The 26401-nt window shown below is 48.0% G+C and overlaps 2 protein-coding genes across 4 annotated transcripts in view; one reads left to right on the top strand and one right to left on the bottom strand.

Moving 5' to 3' along the window:
* Nucleotides 1–13729, bottom strand: part of AHCY (adenosylhomocysteinase) — a 28175-nt gene extending 14446 nt beyond the window's left edge. Inside the window, exons 1-5 of the mRNA XM_054218359.1 lie at nucleotides 13604–13729; nucleotides 11674–11864; nucleotides 8788–8863; nucleotides 6732–6884; nucleotides 613–725 (exon numbers count right to left, since the gene is read on the bottom strand). Of these exons, the coding sequence (XP_054074334.1) occupies nucleotides 613–725; nucleotides 6732–6884; nucleotides 8788–8863; nucleotides 11674–11864; nucleotides 13604–13631 (561 nt within the window). The 5' untranslated portion in view covers nucleotides 13632–13729. The remainder of the gene's footprint in view (nucleotides 1–612; nucleotides 726–6731; nucleotides 6885–8787; nucleotides 8864–11673; nucleotides 11865–13603) is intronic.
* An 11328-nt stretch (nucleotides 13730–25057) lies between these two features.
* ITCH (itchy E3 ubiquitin protein ligase) overlaps nucleotides 25058–26401 on the top strand; it is a 62561-nt gene continuing 61217 nt past the window's right edge. For all 3 annotated transcript variants that reach the window (XR_008469062.1, XM_054218945.1, XM_054218946.1), the window contains exon 1: nucleotides 25058–25157. The gene's annotated coding sequence lies outside the window, so the exon portion shown is untranslated. The remainder of the gene's footprint in view (nucleotides 25158–26401) is intronic.

A 26401-nucleotide genomic window follows, 5' to 3' on the forward strand; every position in this document is an offset into this window, starting at 1 on the left:
ACATCTAGATGCATAAACCTTAAGTACACCTGAAATCCCCACTATAATTCATCGGCATCCAAAAAGCATCAGCACCCTTTAAACACCATTCCCCCTCATCCCTCCGTTCACCAGACTGTCTCAGGAAGCAGTATTACAGCTAAGCAAGGAATAAGTTCCTTCTGCCCTATCGTCTGCAACTGCTGCTTACAGAGATGCCTTGTCAGATCAACTGACCTTTACAGCCACAAGCTCATGTAGCCACAAGCCACACTTTTCCAGCTGGTGCCTGTCACCTACCTGTGGGCTTTAAGCTACTCAGAACGAGGACATGCCCCTTGCCACAGGGGTTGACTGTGCCCCAGGAGCCATAATTTCCAAAGGTGTTTTCACATGACTAAAATGCAGAAGAATGCATGTCCTTACAAACAAAAAAAGCCCTTGATGTTCTGAACACAGGGTACGTCCCATTAGAGACATCAAGGGCTCACTTCAAGGATATGGTGAAAATCTGTTCAGTACCAGGTCAAGAATATTTCAGCAAGAGAAGGAATACTTGCATGGGAATGACAACATCCCAATACCAAACAGGTCAGACAGCAGTAGACAGCAGAAGGACTCTAGCTGCATTACCTTGGTGACAGAGTCGTTAACATTGATAGCTGGCACTTTCAGTGTCCCATTGGCCTTCATCTTGTACAGGTTGTGAACTCCAGTGGTTGTCTCTTCTGAAATACCTCTAATTCCTGTGGGGAGAGTAAAAGGATTTGCCCCAGTTGGAGTTAATGCTGCTGCAAGCCAACACATCCAGGTGCAGGGAGCATCCTCCAGAGGCCTAAGTTAAACAAACCCTTTGCAGTAAGCAAAAAAAGAAATGAGAACCCTCATTTGGATCCTCAAATAGTAGTTTGAAACTCCAAACCAGTCTCTTCCCCAACAAGGCAATTAAAAAAGCAGGAGAAAATATTCTTTGCAAAAATGGAAGGGACAAACTCTAGACCAGGGAATCAGGAAAGACCCCACTCTTTTCTCACAAAATGATCAAAAAAATCTTCTGCAAAAAAAAAGAGGCAAGACGTTACCTCAGTGATATTTCTATAGTCTAGTCCATTCTTGCAAGGTGGCTTGAAAGAAGATGATACCTAGATAACCACACTTAAACTTAAAGCACTTGAATCAACTGAAAAAAGTAAAAAAAAAAATCAAGTACACAGTTCACTATTCCCAATTCTTCTGTTGTAATCAACTTCAGCTCTGACTAAACAGCCAACATGCCCTCTAAGTCTGGATAGTAGCTACATGAAGCTTCAGTACTAGCACAATCAAAAAACACTATTTCAAATATATCCTTGTTTGAAAACAGTCCAGGAGGCAGAGACCAGAGACAAAGGACAGTCCAGAAACACCAACATCATATAATGGACTAAGATGCTGATAACACAGGAACTGTCACAGGGTTACCTGGCTCCACATCACACTAAAAAGCCAAAGCTGTAAAGGCACCCTCTGCTTTAAGGGTCCTGACTCTTTGTGGACCTTTCAACAGCAGCCAGTTGTTCAGAAGTGGCACCGCTGCCCATGACTTGTGGATATCTCTCCTCTCTAATGTCTCGGTAATACCTCATTGATAATACCTGATTACTTAGAAAGCTTAGCTGCAAAAAGAGGCATGCAATTTATGACAATCAGAATAAATCAGAAACTAAACTATCCAGTCTGGATGAATTTCCACTGTAGAGGTTATGGTAATTATGTTTGTTCTTTAAGGACTGGAGGCATACTGCAACACAATTATTTTGTTGAAGTATGAACTACTGGGGGAAAATAGAGGAATTCTGTTAAATCAGGCTGAAACCACCAACACAAGCAACAACTCTACAAAGAGATCCATGTGGCACTTGGAGCTAATTCGGATTCCCAATAAAAGAGAAAACATGAAAACAATTAATACCAAGTTATACACACACCAGAGATTTATGCAGAGAAGATACTGCCCCTCCAGGCAAGTGACCTCTCACATTGACCCCAGAATAAAATTGAAAGGATGCTCATAAGCAAAATAATTTTACTATCATTTTGGTAGAAAAACTCTGAGAAGTAAACAACATTCATAAATTGTTCTGTTCCGACCCTTTTACTGATGAAGCAGGTGACAGCCCGAGTTATCCTATGTTAGTGCGCATGGACAGAAATATTGCTCCTTTTCATGTCATTTTTCTTAATTTCTCTCCCTGACTGTACAACATATAATCACTCCCCATTGCTACATCCATTTTACTTTTTATCCACAGCCCTTCTAACATTTCAAAGAGCTGAGCATTAGCCTTCCTATCTCACAAATAGCAAAAGCAGAGGGGCCAAAGGACTACTCCAAGACCACCAGCCAGCAGCTACGGCAGGGCTCCTCACCCACAGCCCACGCACCTCCTCAGTAGCCAATATTACTTTAGGGACAGGCAAATGGGAGCCAACAACAACCCCCAGCAAAATCCTCCAAATTATTTATGTAGTCCATTAATTCTGGCTGAGAGAAGTGTCCAAATGTCACCACAATCCCCAGCCACTAAGACCTGTGAGAGGTGTATAGGACAGGATGAATAACTGGAAAATCCCCTCTCTGAACGGCCTGCAGAACAGCCTTTGCTGCTGGGAGCCACAGCATCAGCACAGCCCAAAGCGGCAACAGGAACAAAGCAAACAAGATCAGCATCTCCAGATGAGCAGATGGCTTTGCCCACAGAGGACAAACAGAGGTCACCCACCTGAGAGGCCTGCAGGCTCCAAGGAGGCTCCCTGGGGCCAGAGCAGGACCCTGCAAGAGCACGAAGGCCGGAGGATGTGTTTCAGACCCACAGGTACCTGGCACCCTCCAGGCACACCGGGGTGCCGTGCCTCCTGGGCAGGGATCCCCAGCAGATACCTGCACCCTCCGGGCACCCAAGGGTGCCGTGCCTCCCGGGCACAGCTCCCGGGAGAAGGCAGGCAGGTGCTTTGCCCAGACCCTTTGGGTTCCGTCTGCCCAGCTGAAGCAAGAGCCACAGAGACAGCCGCCAGGAACGAAGGGACTCAGGTCACCACCCCAGGAAGGGGGAAACGGGGGCGAAAGGGAGAAAGAGGGAACCCCAGTTTTGTCCCAGAGCTCAGTCAAGCGAAGAAGAATAAAGCTCGTTCAAGCCACCTCCAAAGCCCGGGGCTCGAGCCCAGGCCCGCGCCGCTCGCGCCCCCTCCCTCAGCCCCGTCTGGCACACACGGGCCCCGGCACGAGACACGTCCCCCGCCCGCGCCGCGGAGCAACGGCGCCCCCTAGCGCCTCCCCGCAGAACCCGCCCCACGCCGGGACCAACAACCCCGCACCCCAACTCCTCTGGTCCGAGCCGCCCCTACCGCCGAAACAAGCGGCGAGCTGCTGCAGGCCTGGATGAGGCAGGAATCGCTGGATCATGGAACGGTTTGGGTTGGAAGGGACCTTAAAGACCACCCAGTTCCACCCCCCTGCCCTGGGCAGGGACACCTCCCACCAGCCCAGGCTGCTCCAAGCCCCATCCAACCTGGCCTTGAACCCCTCCAGGGATGGGGCAGCCACAGCTTCTCTGGGCAACCTGGGCCAGGGGCTCACCGCCCTCACAGCAAAGAATTTCTTCCTGATATCTCATCTAAATCTCCCCTCTTTCAGTTTAAAGCCATTACAACTTTGGTTTAAAGTCTCCAAGTGCGATCCAAAGAGGTTTTCAAACCAGAATTTTTACCGATGTCTCAGTGGAGTCTAAGACAGAGCCATTAGACCTCCCTTTTGCTTCCCAGACCACCAGGAAAAAGCGTTGTCACTGTGTCACAGAAAGGAAACGAGAACGATGCCAGAAGGAAACGAGAACGATGCCAGAAGGAAACGAGAACGATGCCAGAAGGAAACGAGAACGATGCCAGAAGGAAACGAGAACGATGCCAGAAGGAAACAGAGCTTGATTAGGCTGATTTGGCCCCACAGAGGTGTGCCTCATCACAGACCTCACACAGAGCCTCAGTGAACTGCACTCCCCACATGGTCACCTGCAGAGAAGAACCAGTTCAGGCTTTAGCGTATCAAGGGCTTGCTTGGAGGGGACAGGCCAGTTTAAAGAACATTGTCTGGTGCACAGTGAAATACAGTGTCTGTAGCAAGTCTCCCAGAAGTATAGACTTTTACCACAAATGCCTAGATCAAGTGCAATCATCCCCTTGTGAAGGAAATCTGTAGGAGGTCATGGCAGAAACCTCCAGTTCAAGCCTGCCCTCTCTCTTCTGGTCTATCTGGCAAGCAGGAGACACACATCATCCTTCAAAAGCTCTCCAGGGTGACATTTCTAAGCATAGCAGGTTGTCTTTAAAACCACACTAAGCATCACATCAGGTATGCCAGCAGCTTCCCTTCCCCAAAGGCCACCTCCCTGCTGCCCCCAGGTGACATTTACAGCTGGTCTGAACCACTCCACACCCCCACTAAAAGAAGTGCTGCCCACACCACTCCAATGCCCAAGTGACTTAAGTGACTGGAGAACAGCAAAGGGCCTACAGCAAGGAAAAGGCTGAATTAAATCAAAAAAGCCTCGCTAAACAGTCAGACCTGCTTTGCTCCCCTGGTATTTCTTACCCGGTCAATGAGCAAGTCTACATCAATGGATGACAAATGATCCAATCTTCTCCGTCCTTTCTCAACAGTATTATTCTGCACAGACGCCAGAGACCTCCCTTGCATAAGTTCAAATGACCTTCTCCTTTGTTCAGTTCTAGTTCTCCCCCTCCTACCTTTATCTATCTTGGTTTAAGGGCATTTAGTTTAGTGGAATAAGCCAGTAGTACAAAGGCCATTCTGCCCTCTAACAGCAGTCGCCATTATGGGGAGGGGAAGCTTGCTGAGGACTTCCACACAGCTATTTCACACACCTCCTGGTTGAAGTAGACTTGAATGAGTCCTCCTTTCAACTCAGAGTTGTACACCAGGACTGAATCACAGAATCATAGAACAATTTGGATTGCAAAGGGCCTTTAAAGGTCACCTAGTCCAACCTCCCCTGCAACGAACTAACTTCTGCTTAAATTGGAAGCAGCTGAAGCATGGAAGACAGACAGTTCCCTCTGAAGTTACCCCAGAAAACTTGTCCAGCCTTTAAATGGCAAATGGCACTTTCAGATGCTGCATGCCAAAATGCAATCCAGTCTTCCCACACCCTGTGCACGCTCTACCATGTTACTCTTGTCCTACCTCTCCCCCAAAAAGGTCAAAGATCACCACAAGCCCTTAGAATATATTAGCCTCTATTACCATCAAGAGAAAAAAAGAAAATGGATGGTACGCAGCTTCATCTAAGCAGTCTTTGCAGCAAGGGGCTAAGCACAGAGCTCAGTTAAATGAGCTCAAGACTCTACTCAGTGAGTCCCATGCTAGAAGTTTTGCTGCTTCCAAAGAGCAGTGGAATGGAAGGTAACACAGGTCAAGTTCTGTCACCCTCCACAGAGGTCAGTCTTAATTAGCTTACTGACCTGCTGCAGGGAGGCTTTTCAACTACGGTCAGTACAGATAGCACACACATCGCAAGGGCGATGTTGACAGGTATGGCATCCTGTCCAGACTCTTTAAAAACCCAGTGGAAGAGCAATTCCTGGGAATTTAGGAAGCAACCCCAGGCAGTAGGGATGTGTTTTATCAGTGGAGACTAGAGATGGATACACCAAGACAGGAGACAGTTCAACAGACATTGCCCAACTGCACTGTACTATACCAGTCCCTTCACACCAGGAGCACAAGACAAGTAGGAGGGAGCAAAGGGCTGGAGGCAGGAAAGGAGCAGACAGCAGGAGGGCTGGAAGCATGAAAGGAGGTCAGCATGAGGAACCCCAGGAACAGGGACAGCAATGAAGGCATTGTATGTGCATATGGCAGGGAAACAACCCTGCGAAACAAAGAGTATGAACATGGAAAAATGCAGTTTTTGGTCTCTGACAATGCCAGGAAGACAGGGAGGCATGATCAATCATGGTATCCCTTGGCATCAGATGGCAGGAAAGCAAGAGGTCATGAACACCCAGACAGAGGCAATCTAGGATGCGAGAGACCTTTGATGGAAGAGAGGGGATCTCAGCATGGCTGAGTGAACACCAGTGAAAACCACTCATTGCAGCTAAATAACACAAAGATGTTGACTGTGGGATTGCTGGTGATACCAGGATGAAGGAGAAAGTGAGGCCTGTCACACAGAAGCTTCCTCTCTTCCTTGTGCCCCTACCCACACAAGCACATGGATGGGGAACAGCCTCCAACTCCTCCCCTCACAGAGCCCTGTCCATGGCCTGCCAGCTCCAGATTTTTGCCCCATAGATTCCTCTTAAAGCATTCAGACATGCACTAAGAGGATGGGGAAGAAAAAGCATTTACATTAAAAATATTAATTGCAGGCAGACATTAAGCAATTCTAAAACACAGCGCGTTCCCAGAAAGCTTTTGGGAAGTCAGTAGTACCACTGGTAATTCTCAGATAATGGGCACTGTGAAGGATAGCCAGAAGGACAGGTCACTGTAGCTTATATACCACAGAGCAGAGATGGAAACAGCTCCCGCAGGTAAGAGATTCTGGTCTTGGACTGTAAGCGACTTTCATAGACACCTGTTTGCACATGCCTTTCCCTCTTCCCCCACCCCTTCTACACAAGCAGGGAATTCCCACAGAAACAGACCGCCTAAACAGCCTCCCAGGCAGACAAAACAAAATACAAGTCACCTTTCAAGAGCTGTGGGTATTTGGTATGAACCAGGTTGGTAAGGTCTCCGCCATCATCCAAAATCATGTTGAGGGGCTGCCCATCCTTGAAGTACAGGGTCTGTTCAATGCACCATAAGTATTCCTCGTCAGTCTCCCCTTTCCAGGCAAACACTGCAGGGGAACAAACACACGCAATTAGGCAGTTTCTTGCTCAGCATGTAGTAAAGCAGCCAAAGGAAGATTTCATCAGCAGCTCTCAGTAGCAGAGCCAACAGACAGATGATTATCTGTGCCTGCAGGCCAGAAAAGACATTTGCATTGAAAAAAACATCTCAGAATGAGCAGAAGTGAAATCACTTTGCCCTCTGTTACAATCCATGAAATTGGTCAAAATTTTGAGGCTTCACTGCTCTCCTTATTCTCCTTCCCTGTTACGAGAGAGAAGGCAGAGCAAGCTGAAGCAGACTCACACCCACAACACCCCACTTGCTCCCCTAATACACCCTACATTACCAGAAATTAGAAACATCCACTGGATATATTGATACAGACAAATGAAAACACAACTACAGCATTTTCTAGCACAGCGGGAAAGAGGGACTAGACTTTACCATGAGCTAACCACCAAACTACAAACTCTTCAGCGACTTTGAGTTTAAATTCTCATCTCCAGCACAGCACTAAAATCCAAGCTGCCCTGCCTGTCTGCTCTTATTAGGTCATATTTCTGTATCAGTACATCTGTACATCTACCACCAGCAACATGCTACAACCACTAGCATGTTGTATCTAGCAGCATTTTTGCCTTTCCAGGCATTTGTACTGGCTTCATGCTGTACTTGAGCCTCAGTGGCACTCAGCTATTCAAACATATATTGCCATAAAAGGCACATGATTGACATAACTCAACATTCAGCAAAATTGTCATGTTTTCACTGTTTACACAGAAAACTATCTCTCAAGCCCCAAAGAACCAATCATGCAATCACCCCTTCTGGAGAAGTGTGCAACAGTATCTCATGCTGTATCCAGAGGATCAGCATTCCCCCGAGGTCTTGTAAATTCAGTATGTGTAGTGCAATATTCACAAAAAGAGCAAGTTCCACAAAACAAGGATACCAAGGGCAGAGGTCAAAAATTTAGACAAACGCTCCACCTGTAAAACTGCTCTTCAGTTGAGCTTTGGGTGTCGAGAACAGTGAGGAAGGCAAGAGGTCATGAACATCAGAGGCAATCTAGGATCTAGAGAGTCCCATCTGGTCCTTTGAAATCACACGCCTGGGACAAGTGATGCCAAAGGAGCTGATGAAGGGACTACTTTCTTCTGTTACTTTAGAAGGACTACACCTGGGGAAAGACTGGTAGCAATAGCTAATTATAAGAAACAAAAGACACTACCCACCCACCTCACCCCCAAAACAAGAACCAGGCTGCCAGAAACCAGATTTTAGCCAACATCCAGGCTCAGGCCACACGGTTCCCAGCACAGAACCATGAGGTCTGTGTGTCCTTAAGCCAAGTAACACAGCAGACGGCTTAATGTGTTCATACCATTCGTTATTGGAAGGCAACAGCAACAGAACAGCAGCATCCAGATAAAGCACTTCAGGGGTATTAGGCAGCAACACAGCTGGCTTAGCTTTAGCCTTAAAATATCTTGAATACTGACCCTGTCACTGTAACAGGACACACCACGGTTAACCCCCCTTCCCCAACCCCCATTTAGCACCAAGCTTTCTGGAAAGCACCGAACACCTCCATCTACACACACCTACACGCCAATCCATTTAATTACCCAGCCCTTTCAATCATCTTAATGACCAGGCTTAAAGCTGGTAGCACTGAGCCAGGCTCTTTCATAGCCTAACACCAGGCATTGTCAGGAGTGCTGCGCACAGGCTGATGCAATGCAGCTTGAATCAAATGTCCTGTTTTGTAACAATCACTGCTTTTGATGGGCTATTTCTATCCTGAAGCTTGTTCAGAAGAGCTGGATTTGGATAAAGTTTGATTTAGCTTGAACAGGGAGCAAACCCCAACTCATCAGAGCCAAATTAGAACATGGAAAACTTACCAGGGATACCAGCTTTTGCAATAGCAGCTGCAGCGTGGTCCTGAGTGGAGAAAATGTTGCAGCTTGACCATTGTACCTGGAAAACAACCCAAGTTTTGTTTGCTGAACAAAGTTCTGCGATACCAGGCACTCTCTTCCAGACACAGGAGTTAAAAAGGGAGCAAGAGCAGAAAGACGTTTAGTGCAGATTCCTGCCTTTCTCAGTAACTCTGCAAAGTGAAAACTAAGTATCTGACTAGGCCAAGGAAAATAATGTCACTTTGGGAGAGAATGTAACAGAGCTTTAGCTGTGTGACATATTTAGCCATATCCTTACTCATGAGAGCTTCTGCCAGACAGCCAGAGCATATATTCAGCTATAAGTTTTCAGGAAGTGCACAGTAGGGTGGGTTTAGAAAGCTTTGGTCAATAAAGTTCAGATTTTCAGAACAGCCACGTAGAGAGTGTCCACTGAGGGATATGGGCATGCAGCAACACACCTGCTGGCACTTAGAAGAGTCAGAAATGCAGATGAAATGCTACACTCGGTCAACCAGCATTCTCCAAGATTACACCCACCCAACTCCCACTCTGTGCTCCAGTCATGGAAGCTTTTCCAGCTAAGTGTTTTCCACACATTTCATAACTAGGCACCTAGAAAAGCAACAGCGTGTTGCTGAGTTGCATTGAACAGTACCTGCATGCCCATCGCGGCTCCCCAGCAGGCACAGAAACCACCACAGCCCAGCACCACACAGGAGTTCTCACTCCGCTCCCTGCAGGGCTGACTGACAGGTATTTGCATGCTTATTTGTAACAGATCTCGAGGAAAGGTCATAAGGCATAATCCTTCAGCCTGTTTGCAGATACTCATCCCACTTTATCAAGAATTGACACTTCAAAGTAAGGGCTGCAGTAGGAAGCACCTCATCTGAGCCTACACAACCAACACTTGTTAATGAAAACGCACCTGGAAGGAGCACAGGAAAACTGAATTCATGACCTTAAGCACGGCACCTCCTCACCTAGGTTTTTCTAAGCTCCCTCCATATCAGTACAGCTGACATCATGAGGTGTCATGAAATTCAAAGTATAAGGAATACCTATATATTGTTTACACTTGATACAAGACATAGGCCACTTCAACTCTGTGTCCTCAGATCTGTAACACCAGTTTGTGATAAAGGCACAGACCCTGGAATAACTGGCATATCTGATTGGCTTAGAGCCTAATATTCACATCACTGGTTATGAAGAGGATGCAATTTTATTACAATTTTATAATCTGAGCCAGAGTATTTATTCTGTCTTTGTTAACCTAGTCAAAAAAGGGATACCAAGACTACCACACTGCATCCTTGTTGTGTAGGGTCTGGTTTCACCAGAGTTTCACTCCTCCCTCCCAGGCACCAAAGTTCTGGTGGAAGAGATGAGCCAGGGCTGAATCCAAACTCAAGTCAAGTCTAAACCAACATGCAGGTATAAGGACAAGGAAGGAGCTAACGCAACAGCACACCTCCTAAAGGCACAGCCGTAACTTATGTTTAGAGGAACCAAACCTCTGCAGGTACCTCCCTGAATGACTTGGATCAATCCGATACAACACTGATTTGGGGTTGTGCAGCTTGGCAATGTTTAAGTAAGCACACAGCTGCGGCCTAGGTCAGCCATACTGGGATACAGCAACCAATAGGAGCAGCAAAAGCTTCCCAAATTTCAGTGGCTACTGCTAAATCCTGTGAAGGAACAAGAGTTTCATACACAGAGTAGCTGGAATAAAACCAGGACTGTACCTCCACATCAAAGCTTCACTTCAGCACTGCACCATTTGTAACCATGGAACAGCTCTGAACAGGCTGAAAAACACCCACAACTGCATGCACCTTGCCCAGGCTGACCTGGCACACTGGAGAGACCTGGTAGGTCTCTACCCCCTCCACTTTTTGAGGGAATGCCTTAGCTGCTACAGAGGTAGAGCTTCCCCTTCTCCCAGTGCCTTTTGATCAGCATGACACTGCTCAACTCAACTATTCCCAGGGAGGGATCCCATATAGGGCACCTCTGGGCAGCCTGAGCTCAGGCAGCTAAACTTCAGGAAGAAGGAATTTCAGATCACATACGTACTTAACATAATCCATCATCAAGTTCCAGTCAGCTCCCTGCTCAGCACGCAAGCTATGTGGATTGCGCTCAGATGCCTGGCTCTCCTCATGCCCTGTACAACGAACACTCAGCCGTGACGTTTGGGTTTCATTCAGCAACCCAGGCAGAGAGTACAATGCAGTAAATGACTTTTAAGTCTTTAATATGGACCACGGTAACCAGTCCATAGTCACACAATAAATTCAAAGTCAGTAGAGTGCCCAGCCCTTGGTCACTGAACCACCTGTCTCCCTGTTGTTTTCCAGCACAGCTGAAGGGCCAGCATGAGCTCTCAGAAAGCTTCATTAGTTTTTGCTGACTTTACCAGGGCACTGTGCGGTTCTTAATACAGGCTAATCTGTGCTGGAGGCAGTCACTAGAGCTTCAGTATTACCAGCAACAGCACTGCATGTCTGAGCACAACACGATTGCGTGGGAGCAGCTTTCGGCACCGCTGCTCAGGGTGCCGTACACACAGCTGACGGAGCCACTGAAGCCAGCAACCCAGTCCAAAACAGGCACTCTTAAAGATGCAGCTTATCCAGAGGGAAAACACACATCCCGGAGGTGCATGCAGTACAGCTGACAAGCTTTTTGCTTAAGGAAAGAAGACATAATTTATCCACCTGGAGACTGCAGCACAGTCTCTTCCAAAAAGCACAGACATTTGCCAGGATCCCCTAAGGTAGTTGTGTAAGCAGCAGCAGTGCCCCAGCAGAGCATTACCTAAGAGCACACGGAAGGAGAAACTCAGGGACACTTTACCTCAGCTCCCAGCGCTATGAGGGTCTCTATGAGAACTGCCGTCTGCACAGTCATATGAAGGCAACCGGCAATCCGTGCACCTTTCAGCGGCTTTGATGCAGCATACATCTCCCGCATCTTCATCAGCCCTGGCATCTCATTCTCCGCAATCTCGATGGCCTTGCGACCCCAGTCCGCAAGGCTGATGTCAGCTGCAAGGGAAGGAGGACAGGTGTCAGAGTTTAAATAGCTGAGACCTTGGTATCTGTTCACACACTTGTGGATAGGCATCGGCCACAGCAGCTGAACTGAACACCCAGCAACAGCTGGGAGAGAGTTGGGGGGGGAAGGGACCCTATTCCAGTTACTCCCTGCTTTTTTACTACAGTACACAGGCTTTCAAACAAGTTTAGACCAAACCCCACAGCCCCTCTGAAAAAAAAAAACATGCTCCTGTATGAGCACACCTCTGACCAGTGTGCATACATCTTGAGGCCCATTAATTCAGTAAGCGCTCCTCCTTACAGACACTGCCCAAGGGTTTGACACTTCCTATCGAGATTTACTCCCACAGTATTAAGACTGGCACAGGGGGGTGCCTCTATGGCAATAGCTTTCCCCCATGAGAACACACACAGCATGGTCCCTCTCAAGTGCACCAGGAGCTGAGCCCAGCCCAGCTCCCCCTCGTCAGCACTAAGCTCCCCTCGGATCCACAAGGAATATTTTCAAGGCACCATAACTACCTTAGTTACAAGTCTGCTTCTGCCTTTGTAAAAAGGATCTGTAGCAGAAAAGTTCAGCAAGAACCGAACAAGAGAGACTTCTGACAGGCTAGCTCAGGGTAGAAAATACCACTCTCACCACTTTAACTCCAGCCTCAAGAAGGCTAATGCCTAGGTGCGCCACTGGCCAACACCACGTGTCCCCCTTACTCAGTGGTTGGCTCTTTCAGACGGGACTTCAGACACTTACCATTTCACTGAAGAACACGGTCAAACACTTTTCTTTCACCCACCTAGTGAACATCAGGTGTTTAAAGCATCGGGGAGCACTAGGATCTCTAGAGTCTGCTGTTTCATAAAGACAAGATAATTGCATTTTGCTCCAAAACGAAGCCCCTGGGCCACTAAAGCTATTGCCCAGGCTTTAGGTGACTGGTGTGCAGGCTTTGCACCAATGGGGACTGAAAAAAGCCCAGGTGATGGAAGGACCATGGAAACAGCTGTATCAAGAGGGGGGGTTCTTGAATCTTACCCCTCTTATGGGCTCAGTAGTCTCACCAGGGCTGCTTAAAAATGTATCCCGTAGTATTTTACATTGGTAGCCTTCAATACAAATTACTTATGAATCTGAGCCTTATAGATTACTGTTCTCTTTGAACTTAGCCTTCAAAGAACACACAACACTTTAGAAACGGTAGGGGTTTTGTGGCATTTCAGGTCTACAAAAATACCCGCCAAAATCTGTAAGGAAACGCGTAACGCAGGTCCCAAATTTAAAGCCACTTTCACATTCGCGGTGGAAGCCCGTCCCCAGGCAGGGGCTGCCGGTGGGCAGCGGGGCTCGCCCGCGGGTGGGCCCCGAGGCTGACGAGCGGCAAACCCGCGCCGGGAGCCCGCCTCGTACCGCGCTGCCGAGCGCGGCGGCGGCTGCAGCGAGGCGGAGCAGCCCCCCAAGGGCGGCCGCCCCCCTTCTCGGCGGGTGTTAGAGCCGCACGGATGACCCACGGCGCTGCCCCACCGCAGAGGGGGTCAGGCTCGGATTCCCCCTGCCCGCGCTCCTCGCGGCCAACGGGCAGCTGCCATCTTCCCCCTCGCCGCCGCCGCATCCAGCCGCGGCACCGGGGCTCCCTGGCACGGCCCCGGCGCACCGCGCTCGCCCCGCCGGCAGGGGAGCCGCCAGAGCCCCCAGCCGCGGAAGGCGGGCCAGGCCCGCGGCTCGCACTCACCCACTTTGTACGGCAGCCTGTCCGACATGCTGGCAACGTACAGGCGTGCAAGGGACCGGCAGAGCAGGAGGAGGCAGCAGCACCCCCGAGCGCGCTTTAAGTAGAGGCGGCGCCGCCGCCTGCGTGGGGCGGGACGGGGCCGCGCCGGGGCCTGGCCGTCGGCGCCGCCTCCTCCGGTTGACACTGGGGTCGGGTCGGCCGCGGCTTCGCCTCCCGTCACCAGAACCCCCCAGGAGCTGCCTCCCCGGGATCAGAGCGGGCCTCGGAGACCTCCCCAGGATGGGAGCGGGCCCTGGAGACTTCCTCGGTACCACATCAGGCCCCGGAGGCTTCCCCCGGGACCCCAGCAGGCCCCAGAGGCCTCCCCGGTACGACAGTGGGCCCCGGAGGCCTCTAGAATGGGCCCCAGGGCAGGCCGTGGCGCCTACGGGTACCTGGCGTGGCCCTGCTGCCCAGCACCGCCGGGGCCATTGCAGGTCCCGGTCCCCAGGACCGTGGAGCTGCTGTGGCACCGAGCAGGCAGCCCAAGCTACTGGAGGTTCCCTGAACCATCCCCTGCGTTCATTACTGTCAGTGGCGATTGTGGCGTGCGGGCCCCTGGCCACAGCAGGGCCGAGGGCAGCGTGCGGCCCAGGCAGGCCTGTGGGGCAGGGCGGGCAGGCGCCAGTCGGGCAGAGCCCAGGCGCGGTGCCTGAGCGCTTTGTCAGCCTGGACCTTGGACTTGGCTGTGGCCTGTTCGCTATCCGGCCTGGAAGCGGTTTGCCAGGTGCAGGGCAGGAGCTGCCCCCAGCCACAGCCAATGCCCGCTGCACGCGCAGGAGGCAGAGCCCTGCACCAGCCTTGTCTGCGGGTCACGTTTGCTCATCTGAAATGCGTTTTTCATAAGCCTCTGTCATAAACTTGGGCAAACTTTGCAACCGGGGTGTCATATACCTTTTGTTTTATCTGAAATATTTAAAAGTGAAGATTTCCTCATACTTACCCACACATTCTCACTGAACTATTTTGCAAAGTTTGAAATAATTCTCAGGGCAGAGTTCACCCCGACACCCCGACTTGCAGTGCTCCCTGTAAATGAGGTTCAGTATTTGTTACCTGAGCAGCCACTGATCTGCGGTGGCCGATCCTACAGCGGGGACAGTCATCCCAGTAGGAAACCTGCAGTCCCGCAGACGGCGCAGGTGCAAGTGGTAGCGTTTGATATTTGAAGTGCTGTATGCGCATCGGTGCTGTCCCTAAATCAGGGTTCTTCACCCACTGTGCAAAAACTAATCAACACGCTCAGTCAAGATATTTGTCTTTATTTCGGTTCTGCAGAATCAGGTGCCAGGCATCTAACAACAGCCAGCACACCACACATTTCGGACAGTCACAGCTTTATAGTGATAAGATGCAGCCAATGGGTGAGCTACAGTTCCCTTACCATCCCTCATCATACATATGCATTCGAGTCCGTGTTTTGAACATTTTGGGAGATTCTCCAAATTAGCATGTTCATTATTTTAGTATTAGAAACTCCTCAGGCTCCTCTCAGACACACTCTTATCTCAACTCCACTCCAAAGACGATGCATCTTGTCACCCTACACTTAGATCAGAGACCAGGAGTGCACTCCTTCCATGGGCCTTGTTCGCCTTCAGTAAGCTGTCAAGATGGTAATTCTTCAACAATTCGATTTCTTTGATCTATGTTTCGGTTAATTGTTTCTACATCTATCCCAAGTGGAGATGCAAGGACACAGGTTTAATTGTTTCTACATCTAGTCAAGGTGCAAAAGGCCCAATTAAGTTTTAATTTCAGGAGTTCAGCTAAAGTTCAATCAAAGTTCTATTGCAATTTTATACAAAGCGCTTATGTAACTTTTTAACCATACTCTTTTGACATCGCAGACATACCTGATACCATACCAAGCAGTTCTGTAAATCAAGAGGTGCCCAAAGGAGTGGCATGTCCATTCCCCTGGGACAGGTTCATCTAAGCCAGTCTTTTCTCAGTTTACATCACCAACAACCTTTTTGTCGCAGCTCGAATGCGCTGCCTCGCAGCAGCAGGACGGGAGTTGAGGCTCTGGCAGTTCCCCACCCACTCGCCCAAGACACCAAGGCTACATCGCTGGCAGACTGCAGTTTCTGCGTGCTCCCGCACTCCCACCTCTGCTGACAGGCGAACAGGAGGCTTCCAACAGCCCTACCTTACCCAGGGTGACCTAAGGGCAGCAAAATGCTCCAAATGTGCCTTCGTTCAGCCCGCAGCCTCCCTCGCAAAGCTGATCCACAGTTTGTCAATTACAGTCAACGTCTTTATGCACTAACCCACAGCAACCCCTACACATGAAATGTCCTTCCTAAATTAATCAGCAAGGCCGGAACAAAGACATGATTTCATATAACTCCCACTGATTTCATCTGGAGGCATACTGCCCTGTGAAGGCTGAAGTGCAGCTGCACTGGAGTGCAGCTAAGCCAGGGAGTGGGTGGCAGGAGCTGACAATATTTATTAATTGAGGACAGATCAGCTCCACCTAGCGTGAAGGTGCTCCAACGCTTGTCAAAATATCCTCAGTTGTTTAGAACTGCATAAGGCGTGCTTAAAGCCGAGTCGTGCTAGCGGCATGGTTTGCCCTGACCCTCTCATTTAGGAGATTAATATCTCATAGCTCTGTATTATACTACATCTTAATGTATATGTACTCCATGCCTTGGCTACTCATACACACCCTGGTCCTTTCATTGTTGCTGTCACTGGTGGATTTGAGACACCAGATGGCACAAGATAGGCACGAAATGGAGAGAATAGGATGTAATGCAGAAAAAGGAACAGGCAAAAGAACACAAGAGTACAGAAATCTGCTACCTAACAGAGTACATGAAACAATAACAGGATGTTATTCATGTTATACATCCTGTGACGGTTTCATTTACTGTAGTAGTTCAAGTAGGGAAGTTCTGGCTTGTAAATTTAAGTATTTCACAGTCACTGAAAAGCTGCGAAACTCAGGGGAAAAAAAACCACTTTTAAAAAAAAAATGAGATGACATTTCTTCAGAACTATATTTAGAAAAAGATTAGGCTTACTGCCGTGGGTAGGAAATACTGCGGTTTCAAGACTAGGAGAAAACATCAGTCTAAGGTGCTGTATAATGCAGGTGACTCCATACAAAGCCAGTTAGTTGCTTGACTGGGAGGACAATTTATATATTAGAAGAAGGATTTTGTGTAATCTGATACATTTCTTTATAAAAAGAACACCCGTGATTTGTTCAACAAGATTCTCACTTGACAGTGCACTGGGAGTATCTGTGCTGAGTGTGAATTAGCAACTAAAGGAGGTGGCTGTTCACAAGACTTTATTTGTCACAGCAGGTAGAAGATGGGTATCAGAGTGACAAGAATGGTCTGAAAATTAATGCAGTGCTGTGGGAGCATGGAGAACTGGGTTCTATCCCTACCATAGCACCTTATCCCCTTGTGTTGGCTCAGTCCCTCAGGACAGGCTTTCCATGAGTGATCATTAATTGCATACTCATTTTCTAGGTGCCCGTGACAAGCATCCTCTGCGCCTTCCTATTCTTTGACCAATGTTCTGCCAGGCTGTGTGAAGTCCAGAGTACATCACTGACCTTAGAAAATGCAGCACAATGCCAAATACTCTGACAAAATAAACCCTGCATGTCTCAAAGTGGCACCCACAAACAAGGAAAACATTTGATGTTATATTCTGTACCTCAGTTCACCCATACCCATAAACTGCGGACAATGATTTCACTTGCCCACAAACTTACATACACATTGCAAAAATAAATTCATTTCTGCCTGTGAAGCACTACAATATTGTGGTGGCAGCATTCAGGAGCATCCTGAATTAGGAAACTAATGTTGTCTTACCCTGCATCGAGGTTTGATGAGGAGTGAAGAAGAATCACCGTAGTGAGCGATGCAGATGGAAGAAGTGCTGCATAACCACCGTTCCAGCTAGCACAAGCCATTCTGTGCAGGGAGGCATGCACAGTCTTTGATATTCCAGTTAGATCGTATCACGGTAAATGTCACAAGGTGCCTAATGAAGGTTGTAACAGTGATGCCATCACTGGCATCTTGGAATTGCAGTGTTTGCTCTGTAGCCTTACCGCTGGTGAGGGCCCCAGCCAGCAGCTGAAGGCTGCAGCAGCCTTCTTACAGGCACGCTGGATGACTCACACTGCTAATTTAGCTTAGCAGGGGTCCCACGTGGACTAGAGTCCTTGTTGTTCATGCCTTAAATTGGCTTTTCATATAGTGCTGTTACGGGTATCATCAATATACACTTACAGCACTCACAAACGTGTCACAGCTCATGCCGCAAGTAAACTCTCCCTCCCTGCCTCAAGCATAACCTCCGAGACATATATTGCCTCGTGTGTTTGCACAAAGTCCTTCACAACGTGATTTCCCACACGCTATCATCTCATGCAGCAGTAGAGAATAACACCACTGGGGATCTAGTTCCTTTAATACTATCTCAGTCCACAGCAACATTTATATTACGGTAGCAAGCACCAGCATTATGACAATAAATGCCATTTGCCCCAGTGATGTTAAATTCAACACATTCCAGATTCACCGGAGCTCAGTAAAGACTTCTGCACTTTACCAACTCCTGATTTTGTGTTTACGGTACCAACCACTTTCTATCGTTAACTGCCCAACAGAGGGCAGGGAGCCCCTTGTTTTGATTTCCCTGCAAATGAGGACTACCAACATTTAAATAAGAGTTTGGTGTGATCAAGCTGGTGTCTTTTGGGAGGAGTACGGTTGGGCCAAGGGTTACAAGGAGGCTATGTTTCTATTGCAAGAACACTAGAAATTATTTACTTGTGAACATGCTGTCTGTACACCCAGTGCAAGCATGAACTGAAGCAAGAGCTAGAAGACAATAAATGAACCAATGTGAAGGGAAGTTTGGACTAATTTTACCTCTTGCCTCTTATTTTCCTTTTATCCCCAACAAGAGAAAAACCACCAGGTTTTGTTTCTTAGAGGAACCCTGGGGCCAGCCTGTTACACAAGACACTGAGTCCCTGAGAGCCCGAGGCTCTGGGTTGGTGGTAAGTCAGTACAGCATCATCTTCTCCTCCCTCTCGCAGTTGTAGCATGCATGAGCATAACACGAACTGACGACCAAGCCCTGAGCCTTGTAGAGCCAGTTTAACCAAGTAAATTCTCCCTTAATCCAGTCTGGGAAATTATGAGCACTGCACCTGGTACGTTGATGGCATGCGATAGGACTGGTACAGCAACCTCCCTGCCCCTTGCTGTTACTCACCTTAAGTTTGCAATTCAGCTGCCCAGTTACTTACTGCACACTAAGTGTATGAAAGGCTGGATAAAATAGAGGGAAAGAGCACGATTACTACTCATCAAGGGAGATTCAAAGCCTGGCCCTGTTAGCTTCCTCGCCGTCCAAGGCCGGAGGTTTGGTTCAGAAGTGTAATGCTGCAGCTCCAAGGGCCAGATGGACTTAGTGAAACACACAACTTGACCTCTTACTCAACAGGATTAATAGCATGGGTGCATCTGTTCTTTTTAGTGGAGGGCATTGAGGCATCCTGGTACGAGGGACTACATAAGTAAAGAAGGTACGGACCACTGAAACTGATAAAGACTTTTAAAGAATTCACAATGGAAACCAGTTCATTAGCTTTGTTTGGATTTGGATCAAGCCTCAGGTATTTAAATCATACCTTCTCCCTTTATATTAGTTTTGACATTACATAGCTTTTTATCAGCATCTGTTCTGCTCTGAAATGCAAGCTGATTTAAACCAGGGCAATTTGCAAGGAGGCAAACCACTCAGGGGATGAGTCAGCCTTTCTGATGTAGATAATTTACAACTGTATAAATGAGGGAGGTTATCAGGGTGGGACAGGAATAAACCTGGGTCTAAACAAGATAAAAGACTCCCTCTCTACTAGCATCTCCATTCCAAAAACTCTTCTCAAAAAGCCCGGCAGAAGTAGGCACCCAACTCACACTAACACTAAGAAAACACGTCTTCCTGTCCTTTAAGAGTCCTGGAGGGCAGCATCCAGAGAGCAACGCCGTAACTGGGATCCAAGAGGTGCCTGTGGGTACCCTGCGTATCTGCCACACTGTCTCACCAGCAGCCCAGCTGACCCAAAGGCTGATTGCAAGGTCTCTGTGTAGACAAGAGCTGGGCAGAGCCGTCAGTTAAAAATGGTGCGTTTCACATATCCCAGCACCAGCATGTCAAGCCTTTTTCTGAAAACTCCCCAGCAGATTTACGGTATCATGTTCTTCAGTCCCAGGGAAAAATAATGCTCAGCCTTTTGCGTGGGGAAGAGAGGAACAGTATCTTGTCCTTCCTTAACACCTACATGTCTTGGTTGTGTCATTTCCGTTCTCAAGACACCTAATCACTCCTCCCATTTCTCTGATTATGCACTGTAGACCAATTGAGTAATAAAATACTTAATTAAATAGCCACATGTCTTTGTTTTACCCTTTAATTAGATTACTCGGAAATAATAATAGTTTCTCGCCAACCTGAGTGTTTCGTTCGTGCCTTCTCCAGATAACAGGAAGTAAGTTATCCTTTCCTACGGATACTTTTCTACATCCCAAATAAAATTAATCAATTCTGATTTTAAAGTCAATTAGAAATAGATACACTGACACCTCACTGTTATCTTCATGAGTGAAATCATTAATTCAGACTGATAACAAGGCAGCACAACAAATATTCTCTTTTTAAGGGTGACAATTTCAAGATAATAAGTCTGGTTATTGCTTTTTGTTAACTAGTTTTGTTAACTAGTTAACAAAAAGCTCTGCAAGACATAGACAAGAAGTTCATGTTTTTTGATAAAGTACTTTATAGTTTTTGATAAAGTGCTTTGAAATCCAGTAATGAAAAATGATGTGAAAACAAAATATTCCTGCATTTATAAATCACCAACTTTACAAAGCCTTAAATCAGACAGAAGCATTAAGCCACTGTTAAGGATTTAAAATAGCTTAGCAGCTAATGGGTGCTGATGACATTTGCTGACTATTCAACAGTCATTGTGTGACATTTGCTCGGGGCTGTGTCTAGCCCAAAGTAGGTAAGCATTCACACTATAAAAATTGCTTCCATGGAGAGATGGTCACTGTGGTCCCTTCAGTACCAGGACCAGCTTTATGTTGTCAACCTATATAGTATTAGCAGACTGGACAAAAACCTCAGGAAACTCAACTAAGACAAATGCGGGTGGTCAAAGATGTGTCTGGGAGGGAGCAGCCCCAAGGCAGCACTACAAGGGGTTGACCGCTTAGAGAGCAATTTGGTGGACGAGGTGCTGGGGTCCTGGTAAACAAGTTGAGTAGGAGTCTACCGAGTGGCCCTGTGACAAAGAAGGGCAACTTTCTGGCTGTGACCAGGGCTGTGTCATCAAAAGTGCGGCCAGCAGGGCGAGATAAGGGAACCTTGCCCTTTACTCTGCAGTGGCAAGAACCCATCTGCTAGTGCCAGGTCCAGTTTGAGCTCTCTGGTATAAGACAAGCGCTGATGTACCAGAGTCCAGGGGGGGCCACCAAGATGATGGGGGTGGAGCACAGGACCAATGAGGAGATGCTGAGAGAGCTGGTTCTGTTCAGCCTGGAGAAGAGAAGGCAAAGGGGAATCTTACTGCTGTCTACAATTGCCAGATGGGAGGGTGCCAATAAGATGGAGCCATACTCTTTGCAGAAGTGACAGGGACAGGAAGAGGGACAAGCAAAAGTTCCTGCATGCAAAATTCCAATGTGATATAAAGAAAAAATTATTCACTATGTGGGTCATCAAACACTCAACCAGGGCATGAAGAGGCTGTGGATCTCCATCCTTGAAGATATTTACCTCTTAACTGGACAAGGCCCTGTGCAACCTTATCTAAGTTGGTTCTGGTTGAAGCAGGGGTTGGTCCTGCAGGCCTCCAGAGGCCTAAATACCTACTTAAATTTTTTGGTGTTTATGTGATTCCGTACGGATTTTTTATGTGCTTCACTAAAATAATAATAATAATAATAATAAGTCATTAAACACTTGTCAAGGAGTTAAGAAACCCAGCTCTGTTTCCAACTGTGACAGCAACTTGCTGTGCAACTTTTAGTAAATTATGTGATCTTGGAAAGAATGGGTTTGTCATATGTGAAGTCAATGGGGATCTGTTGGTTGAGAGTGGAAAATGGGAGTGAATGAAGACAGGGTCTGTTTCAGGAGAGGCGATACCATACTCTAGGGACAGCAGAATAAGAAGGGTGTTCTGTTACGCAGAAGCTCCTAGAGCTGAGGGAGCCTAGGGCTTCGAGGTCTCAGAGCAATCCTCATTCACAGACTCCTGCTCAAAAATCTAATAGAATCGCAATATTTTAATGATCCTGCAAGATTTTTTTATTACCACATGAAAGAGTGTCATGGTTTTGGACAAAGAGTCAAACATGGAAGTGATTTAGACAACTCTGCCACACAGACCCTTACCCTCAGTCGTTTCCCAGTCAACTCCCAGCACCAACAGCACTAACTTAGCGTACCAGTTCTGGCTGTTAACAACACAGTGAAGACTGCGTTAGTGATTTGAATATTGCTATTTACAATAGCCCGACTGAGAATAAATGCTATACATGTTTTGCCGCAAGAAACAATCTATGTCCCAGTGACTTTGAAATCTGGATTGGACTGAGAAAGAATGGGAAAAAATTAATAATAATATTAAATATTATCTCTCAGAAATTAACTCCCGGAAGCACTGCTTCACCATATCAAACCTACAAAATCTGAAAAGCTATAAAGTACACACTGTTTTCCAAAAAAGCCTTTGTACAAGATCATCCTGCACAGTTGTAGCAAACATTCCTGATCTGTTGGGGTTCTTCCTAGTCAAAAGAAAGTTATGACATGGAATAGCAAGAAAATTCCATCCTGCCTGAGTGTCTTCTAGCTACAGAAAGTAAAGGGAAAAAAAAATAATCAAGTAGTCTCCTCCTTTCCCTACATAAGTAAACAAAAGAAAGGTAAAATCTTGGATACTTATCTCTTCTGCCACTCACTTGTATTCATCTGTGTCTGCCATGTTGTTCTGGCGTTAATTCATTACTTGTTGTTCCAGTTCACTGATAGGCCATGATTTGTAAAAGGGAAAGTGATCTCTGAAAGAGTGTGAATTTGTTCATCTTGTCCTGGCAAGCATAAACTAATCAGTAGTCTGTGCACCTGGAATGCATTCTTTTTCTCATGAATTTTGCAGAGCAGATAGCACCAGTGGAACTTGACTTGAGACATCAGAAGCTGAAAAATAAAGAAATTAGGGTTGCTGGCGTTGAACAACAATCACTTTTCCAAAATGCCAGTTACAAAAGGAGGAAAAAATGATAACACGGAGGACAACTTACGTGGTGTCCTTGAAAAGAGACACTGAATTTATTAATTCACATTTGCTTTAGCAACCTTTACCTTGGAAACCTAAAAACCAGTGAGATAAAAACAGAGACTGCAAATGGCCACACGGCCCTAGGGATATATGCACATCTGTTGAATTCAATAGGAGTCACACATACGTGTACTTGGGGTAGCATTCAGCTTCTTCCTGCAAACACCAAGCTCCTACTAAAGTTAAAATTAATTCAGACAGCTGGGGTTAAAGGTCATAGTACTCCTAGCTGCGATGTTCCTACAGTTTTGTGAATCAAACCACAGGCAATCTGCAAAAACAAGCCCAATGTTATGTATGAGCTGGGAGACAGAACAAATAAGCTGTAAAGGAAACACGGCTATGCAGGTGTGGAACTTCAAGTGAAGGCCTGAGCCTTACTGTCCTGCCAGGACAGGAACCTGTACCACAACAACGGATGAGAGGTAACAGTTTATGCAGGTGATGCACGAGAGAGAAGTTTCTGTGAAGTAAAGCTTGCAGAACTCATTTTTATTGTTAATAACTTGGATGGACCATTTAAATACAGAACTGTAAATATATGTATATGTGGTCAAGTATCTGTAAAGGAAGATAAAGACTTAAAGGTGCATAGAAATGCTTTAGAGGAGAAAAAGAAAAGCAAAAACTTCCAGAACTTATTCCAGCTCTTCAGTGTGTTTGGTTCTTATACTGGGCTGTAACCTTGGCTTCAAACTTGCTTCCCAGGGATGCACCTTTCTGACAAAGCCACACAGTTCTGACTTCAGTACTCACAGGCTCTGACTGAGCAGCATCTCTTGTTCTGTGCTGGAAGTAAAGTGATTCGGGTGCTTGAAGTTGTATGCATATATGCCTTGGTCAATAGTAACTGCAGATAACTGGCACTGAAACATGTCTGTTATTCTGTTAGGGAAAAACAATCTGAGTTGTTTTCTTGCTCATCAACAGAAACGCTCACTCAGTTGTAGCCGTGGGACCTTCCTTATTAGAGTTTATGTGTGAAGTAGGGAAGACGATGAATTTTCGCATCCCTACCAGTTGTAAGAAAATGCTAAACTTTGCATTTGCAAAGTATGTAATTTTCCTGAAAAATTAGTGAGGATCTTTTCCTACTTTTTGAAAATTAACGAGTCTTTTCTCTGATTTCAGCATGGAAACTGAACTCTCTCATTCCCCACTGCCAAAAGAGGAGGTGTATTGTAATTTCTACATAGTCACTTATGCAACAGTGCATTCTGGTTAAGAAAAAATACAGTTGAAACAAGAAAGGTTTTATGTAAAGGTTAAATAATATAGATGTGTTAAGTATCTGCAGTGGATACATTAAAACCACAAAACCGTAACTGCGTGTCACAAAGCCCACACTGCTCTCTTGTGATGTCCCACTTGCTCGACTGGTAGAAACTCGGATTACCCAGTACGTCCCTTTGTGCTATCAGAAATTTCCAGTTATCAGTGCTACTGTGAAAATCCAGCACAGTGGATGGCCAGAGGTTCATCAAGGTATTCTTGTAATTTCAGAGGAGCGTTAGGTTGGCCTGCAGGGTTACTTTGATGCCCAATGATTTTTACTGTAGTGCGTGTGTACATACACGTATATACACATACACACACATATACTCTGTGTGTGTGTATATGTGTATATATATGTACACACGTATACGTATACTCTTGTGTGTGCGTGTATATAGACACAATTCTCTTCAAGGCCCTGGCCCTGAAGGTCGCTACAGGAGGTGAGGGGACGACCGGGCGTAAGTGGCTCCCTGCTGGTCCGGGCAGCCTCACCAGCGCACGGAGAAACCCAGCCTGCGGCCGAGGAACCGCATGCTGTTGCGAAGCGTTCCGCCGAGCTCACCGCCGAGGCCCAGCCGCACAAATTCCAGCCGCGGCCCCCCACACGGTGCTGCCCCGCCGGGGCCCGGCACGTCCCGCCCCTCAGGCCGCCATGAGCACGCGCGGCGCAGCGCACGCCGGGAGTTGTATTCAGCGCCCGCCCGCGGCCGCCCCGCGACTCGGCGCCTGCGCAGCTCCCGCCCGACTTTGTAAAGTCGCTGCCTCAGGTTGGGCTCGCAGCGGCTGCCATCTTGGCCGAGGGACGGAGGAGCTGCGAGGCTGCCGTGCCCGGTGAGGGGAGCGGGGCTCCGCGCTGCGGGCAGGGCGGGGAGGGTGGAGGTGACGGTAGCGGTGGGCACGGGACCCTGCGGGGTGCGGCGCGGCTCAGCGGCCTCGCCGCCCTCCTGGCTCCGGGCGGCCGCGGCGCGGCGGCAGAGACGGGGGTGCGGGGGACCCCGGCGGGCGTAGGCCCGGTTTCTTGAGGGGCTTCTTGGCCCCGGGAGGGCCTCGCTGAGGGAACCCCTTCATCCCCGCCGCGCTGTCCGCCTGGGCCCCGGCGGGGACAGCTCCTGGGCCGGGGGCCGGGCTGGGACGGCAGCATCGCTACTTCCCCGGGGCGGCAGTGCCGGGACCCCGGCGCTCCCTTGTCAGGGCTGCCTGACCCCGCCGCCTCTTCTCTGCGCTGCGGAGCCCTTTCTCCGCTCTGTCTGGTGGGGACACCTGCCCGGAGCCCGGGCCGGGGTGCCCCTTTCCCCTGGCTCTGCGTCGCTTTCTCCAGCTGTCCCCAGCGGTATTTGCTCCCCCCTCCCCGGCCGGACCCCGCCATCCTTTCCAGACTCCTCGTCGCTGAGATCAGCCTCTAAACGTTCGCTCTCTCCGGGCCTTGGGGATTCGCTCCCGTCAGGGGCTTGGCTTTCCGGCAGCCCTTCCGCGGCACAGCCTTTGTGTTCAGCCCCCTCCGAGGAGCGCGGCCACGGGGTCCCCGGCCAGATGGGGCCTCCGCCGCTTTACGGGGCTTCGCTGCCTTTGTCTTGTCAGGGGACAGCCGTGCCTGGAAGTAATGTTTCCCGGCGATAAAGCACGACTGTGGCTGGAGGTTTATACTGAACTGCGTTCCCTGTTGTAAACACAGCAGAACGGCAACGCCGGTGCCGCCGCTTTATTTTGGAAACACGGACAAGTTCTAGCTGTTAACCCTCCCGCTTCCAAACAGGGTGTCTTTGACCTTGTGTGGCAGTGGTGTCGAGATAAAGGCAGACTAGGGTGTTTGGGGATGCCTATATCTAATTGGCGCTGATATCCAAGAATTCAGCTTGTTTTAATAGCTGTAATTTGTGATATTAAACTGGCAAAAGAACTTAAGATCTGTGTGTGATGCAGAGAGAAAGGGGGTGTAGCATTTGGGATATCCGTTTTCATTTGTGTGCCATCCTTTACCCTTGAAGCTTCAGAACATATCCCCAGCAAAACTTACCTTTATAGCTTAGTTAGAGTTGAAGAAATCAGAAACCAGGGTATTTTAGACCCTCTTTTCC

The sequence above is a fragment of the Rissa tridactyla genome, chromosome 12 (genome assembly GCF_028500815.1).
Source record: "Rissa tridactyla isolate bRisTri1 chromosome 12, bRisTri1.patW.cur.20221130, whole genome shotgun sequence".
Taxonomy (NCBI): domain Eukaryota; kingdom Metazoa; phylum Chordata; class Aves; order Charadriiformes; family Laridae; genus Rissa; species Rissa tridactyla.